The sequence below is a fragment of the Malus sylvestris genome, chromosome 5, assembly GCF_916048215.2.
Source record: "Malus sylvestris chromosome 5, drMalSylv7.2, whole genome shotgun sequence".
Lineage (NCBI taxonomy): Eukaryota > Viridiplantae > Streptophyta > Magnoliopsida > Rosales > Rosaceae > Malus > Malus sylvestris.
In genome coordinates this window covers 43,968,474-43,974,017 of record NC_062264.1, presented here as the reverse complement: position 1 = coordinate 43,974,017, position 5,544 = coordinate 43,968,474, and the positions used below count along the sequence as shown (strand labels likewise).

The following is a 5,544-nucleotide window of genomic DNA, read 5'->3' as shown; positions in this document are numbered from 1 at the left end:
GATCTTCCTCAGGGGTTTCACCACAGTCGGAGCTCTCTGCAGCTGCAATTTGGTTTTTGTTTTGCAGCTGTCGTGGCTGATGATCGAGTTTACCATCTCTGCAAATTGAGGAGTCGAAGATGACGAGGACGTGATATGAGTTGTAAGTCGGAGATGAAGGACGCGAGAAAGAGGACGAGGACGCGAGAGATGTGGTCTTGGCAGTCCCATGGTTTGCGGGAGGACTAGCTAAGACCGTTTAGCGAAGTCGGTGGTCGTTGTGAGTGAGAGCTAAGCCCATTAAAACTAGTCCCTTCCAATAACAAACATGGAATTTCACTAACTTTTAATCCAACCAGTCCAATGAGACTTAGTGATGTCAAACAAACTCACCCTTAGTTTGTTCATCAGTCACCACCAACCCACACACGAGAATGGACGTACCACTTATCACACTTTCTCCTGCATGAATACCCTAGTACCATGAGCTTACCTAATTAACCCACGTCAGATGCCAACGCCAAATTCGTCAACGAAATAAAAAAAATTAAATTGCCACGTAGGACTCGTCTTCCAAATATACTTTCTTTTTCTTTTCTCTTTTTTTTTCCTTTCAATTTTGTTATCATCCTCGAATGGTTTATTATAAATAGAAACATGTGGATTTGCTTATGTTTCATCCTCGTTTTATGGTAGCTGTCTCTGACTCTCTTGCTAAGCTATAGTTTGTGTTTTGTACTTCCATATATACAACAGTACAATATGAATATTGTATCAAAAGCGACGGCTTTCTTTGTTTTGGCTCTCGTTGCACTGCTGTTTGTGGAGCCTGTTTCGGGTAGAACAAAAAGGGCTAGTACTGAGAAACTGAACAACAACTCACTGGGGACTCAGGACCTTGTGACCAACTTGCCCGGCCAGCCTGCTGCAGACTTCAAGCACTACGCTGGCTATGTGACCGTGAACGAAACAAATGGGAGGGCTCTTTTTTACTGGTTTTATGAGGCTGCCTCCAACCCAGATGGAAAGCCTCTTGTGTTGTGGCTTAATGGAGGTGAAGACTCATGAGCACTGTCAAAACTATCTATTACATATGATCAGTGCCTTAATCATGGTGATATCTGACTGAAACCACTTAATTAATTTGATTACGCCTGGGGAAAAAATTTATACATGATCAACTTGTTTCTGGATTTTCAGCCTAATCATCTTATATCAGGGAAAATTATTAATCGATCAACTTGCAATTATGTTTTTAGCGTTATAGATGTATTCCATGCTATATTTATATATATATATATATATATATGTACATATATCCATCTTTTGACCAAGTCTGTATGCAATTATCTATATTCCAAATACATAATCTTTCATGTGTGGAGGAGGAAGCACAGGTTCCTTGATATCTTCATGTTTCCTAATCTTTAGACAGTTCGTCATGCTATATATATTAAACATTCTAATTTTGTGTTAATAAACAATTACATAAAGTTTGTATTAGATTATCGGGTGGTTAATTCTCCTATTGTACTTGCTTTAGTGGAGGTCATCCCTTTGTCCTTTCCAACTCATCCAAAGAGTTTTCAATGATACACAATCCCCATCTACAACTTTTTGCTTCATATGTTATATGCTGAGGTGACAAGATTCTTTATGTTTCAGGTCCTGGGTGCTCTTCTGTGGGATATGGAGCAACCCAAGAGATTGGTCCATTCATAGTGGACACTGATGGAAGTGGAATTAAATCTAATAACTACTCATGGAATAAAGGTATTCGGTACTTTCAAATTAATTTCATTATCAAACAACACGTTACAAGAAACAAAAAGAAGATTATATATCAATGCATGGTTGCGCCTAAAACTCCGTCCTGCTCTGCAATTAGTTGTATCTCTCTTTTTCAGTCTCTCTTATCATGTGACTAGAAACACTTAGGAGAAAAATCATTGGTTGCATCCAAGGTTCAGCCTTACTTTATGGAGGATTTTACCATCCAACCGGTTTTATATATTCTCGCTCTATCTCTCTCATTAAGTGACCTAGTCATGGGATGGGAGAAGTAGAAAGAAGGGGATATATCATTGATTGTACCTAAGATTCTATAATATGTTTTACGCTTAAACATCTCATTTGCTTCTCTATAACTGTGCCCCCTAAAATTTGCATGTGTATGACGCAGAGGCCAATATGTTATTCTTGGAATCTCCAGTTGGGGTTGGCTTTTCATATTCTAATACAACTAGGGACTATGATAATCTCGGAGATGAGTTTACAGGTCAGATACTTCAAAAGTTGATTGCTATGTATATTTCCCTAGCAAACGGTATCACTATACTTGCAATAATAAACAAGTATTACGGTTTATATTTAATTTCCAAACGTACGAATTTATATATTTTGACCTAATATGTGTCTAATGACTATTTAGAAGATTTTAATCTGGTTGTCTGATTTGTTTTTATTCTGTTCCTTGGATTATTTAATTCAGCGAATGATGCGTATAACTTCTTGCATAAGTGGTATCTCAAGTTCCCAACATACAGAACAAGGACCTTCTACATTTCTGGGGAGAGTTATGCAGGTATGTCACTCTCAGTCCCGCACCCTTTTGATCATGTGCTGCAACTGAACTTCCCTTTGTATACTCTCATTCTTCTCTCTCTCTCTTTTTTGTTTTTTTTTGGTTCACAGGAAAGTACGTTCCAGAGCTCGCCGAGCTCATATATGACAAGAACAATAATCCTTCCCTTCATATTGATATCAAGGGTATCCTGGTATGGTCATTTGGGAAACAATAAAAAGGATCCAGCTCCGTTTAGATATCAAATTAAAAAAAAAAAAAAATTAAGTTATTTAAATTTTTTGTGTTTGATGTACAGCTGGGTAATCCTGAAACATCTGATGCTGATGACTGGAGAGGTCTGGTAGATTATGCTTGGAGTCATGCTGTGATATCAGACGAAACTCACAAAATAATACGCGAAAGCTGTGATTTCGACAGAAATGATACTTGGAGTAACAAGGATTGTACTCTAGCTGTGGATGAAGTGCTAAAACAGTACAAGGAGATAGATATTTACAGCCTTTACACCTCGGTCTGCATTGGTGATACGGCAAGCTCAACTGATGGTTCGATGCAGGTCATGATGAAACGCACATCTACGATGGTGAGTACACATTTATTAAATTTATTTTATAAATCAGTACAGCAATATACAGATATATTATGTCCTTAATTATACAGCGATACACATATCAGCTTGTTTCACTAGAACATGCTTACGAATTTTTGGTTCAACAGATGTTTTAGGCACATTTAGTTAAAGTTCATGATTTGTTCATATCAGATGCCAAGGATTATGGGTGGCTATGATCCATGTCTCGATGGATATTCAAAAACCTTTTATAACAGACCAGATGTGCAAAAGGCCCTCCACGTTAGTGATGGTGTCCGGCTCAAGAACTGGACCATCTGCAAGTAATTACCGCTGCCTCCCTCTCATTGTTTTCTGAAAGTAGCAGTTATAATTAATTTTAGCATGTTTTCTGTTGAGGAAAAACTAGAGTACACAACTCTAACACAAGTGTTGGAGAGACAACACAAGTAAACAAATTACTTGTCTTACACACACAAAATATTACAACACTCGAAAGGACACAAAGACACTTTAGAAGCAATGACACTCACTCTCTTTCTAGAAACAAACTCTAAACCGCTCACACTCCTCACAAGACTACTCTTAGTTCTCACTCTCACTTGGTTGCCTACTTGGCTATTTTCTTGTTGGTTACATTAACAACACACATGCATACATATTTATAGGCATGTTTGCCGACATATGCCATCACTAGAATTTTCTAGTGCATGATCATGCACACACTACACCGACCTAGGCTTTGCAAATTGGCCTTATGTTTTCCTAGTTTCTAGTACATTCTAATTACAAACACACCCACTGACTTACATGTTGCTAGAAGTTTCTAGTTTAATATACATACACCGGCCATTGCAAGAATTCTCTAGAATTCAAACCAATTGGGCTGGTGTTGATCTTCAACATTTTCCAAGGTTATTTATCTCTAAGGTGTGTATATTCAAGATATTCCAACTTGCTGAGAACATGTTCTTCAACTATTTTGGTTGCAGCAAAAAAATATTTGAGGACTGGGCATATTCGAAGCCTTCTGTTCTTCCTATATACAAGAAACTCATTGCAGCAGGACTTAGAATATGGGTGTACAGGTAGATGTTCCCTGCCTTAACATTGTTCATTAGATAACATATGATGAAAACTATAAAACCTGGCTCATGTTTTTCTTTTCGATGGCTCAGCGGAGACACAGACGGAAGAGTTCCAGTGCTTTCCACAAGATACAGCTTAAGTGCTCTGGGATTGCCTATTACTAAGGCATGGAGGCCTTGGTACCACGAGAAGCAGGTAATTAGTTAATTAATTAGATAGCTTTAAACATTGAAGTTGGCATAAATAATTAAAATTTAGAACTATGACGATATTTTAACTTTTTTCTATCGCTATTAATTCAACTTTCCAAATTAAACTGGGATTGTGACATACATTGCAGGTTAGTGGATGGTTTCAAGAATATGAAGGTCTTACATTTGCAACATTTAGAGGAGCTGGGCATGCAGTTCCCTGCTTCAAACCAAGCAACTCACTGGCATTGTTCACGTCTTTTCTCCTCGGCGATCCTCTCCCAACCGCTCGAGTATAACTATAGTAAAGTCACTAATGCTGATAATTAACTAAGAAAATCCTATATGGATCTGTGTAGGGCTCAAAAAGATTTTGCTCTTAGTACTATACCAACTATATATTGCTGGGCTACATGTAGTTGAAGACCATAGCCGAAATAGAGAATAAAAAAAAATGTTAGTTAACACATCAAGAGGGGTAAACCCTTCAAATATTTCTTATGTAAAATAAGGCCCTACGTCTCAAGAAATTACAAGTATTGAATACAGAACCTCGAACGCAAAATACACCCTTTAAATATCATTCTCATGCCTTGGTACCTAATTTTCCGTAGTACCTGTTGGTGAGTTTGAAAGAACTTATCTTGCAATTACTAGTTTTATTTGATTGGGCTCAATGGCAATTACGCCACCGTCATGGAATTGTAAGTTTAAATATAGCGGAAACAAAAGAACTCAACATATCCAATTAACCACTAACCTTGCGAAGTCATTGCAGCAGAAAATAAAGGTTCTTCTCCTCTCAACACTATCTGTATGCACTGTCAATCAATGGGGCTTGATCTTTTTGTTTGCATTTTTTTTTTTGTGCGAGAGTAGGGACTCTTTATTTATAATGTAAATAGTGGTCTTTGATAAGGATACTTCCCATCATGTAATCCTTATCAAAGTTATCAATTTTGATAACCCTTATCACTAATATCCAAAGCATCCATATCAGAATGGTTAATGCCAATTGCATTGGGACTTCTTTAGGTTATATTTTAGTCTTTATACATTCCTTAATAACCAACAAGTATTGTCATACATAAACTCTTATGATCTCAATCCCTCATGCAAGTACTAAA

General features: G+C 37.3%; 1 protein-coding gene across 1 annotated transcript; it reads left to right on the top strand.

The window, feature by feature from the left end:
- The first annotated feature begins 655 nt into the window (after positions 1 to 655).
- LOC126624829 (serine carboxypeptidase-like 31) lies at positions 656 to 4,968 on the top strand. The gene is made up of 10 exons (XM_050293942.1): positions 656 to 1,033; positions 1,645 to 1,752; positions 2,162 to 2,257; positions 2,471 to 2,563; positions 2,674 to 2,756; positions 2,862 to 3,149; positions 3,330 to 3,460; positions 4,130 to 4,225; positions 4,316 to 4,421; positions 4,567 to 4,968. The coding sequence occupies exons 1-10, from the start codon at positions 742 to 744 to the stop codon at positions 4,714 to 4,716; spliced, it is 1,443 nt and encodes a 480-aa protein (XP_050149899.1). The 5' UTR covers positions 656 to 741; the 3' UTR covers positions 4,717 to 4,968.
- The last annotated feature ends 576 nt before the right edge of the window (positions 4,969 to 5,544 follow it).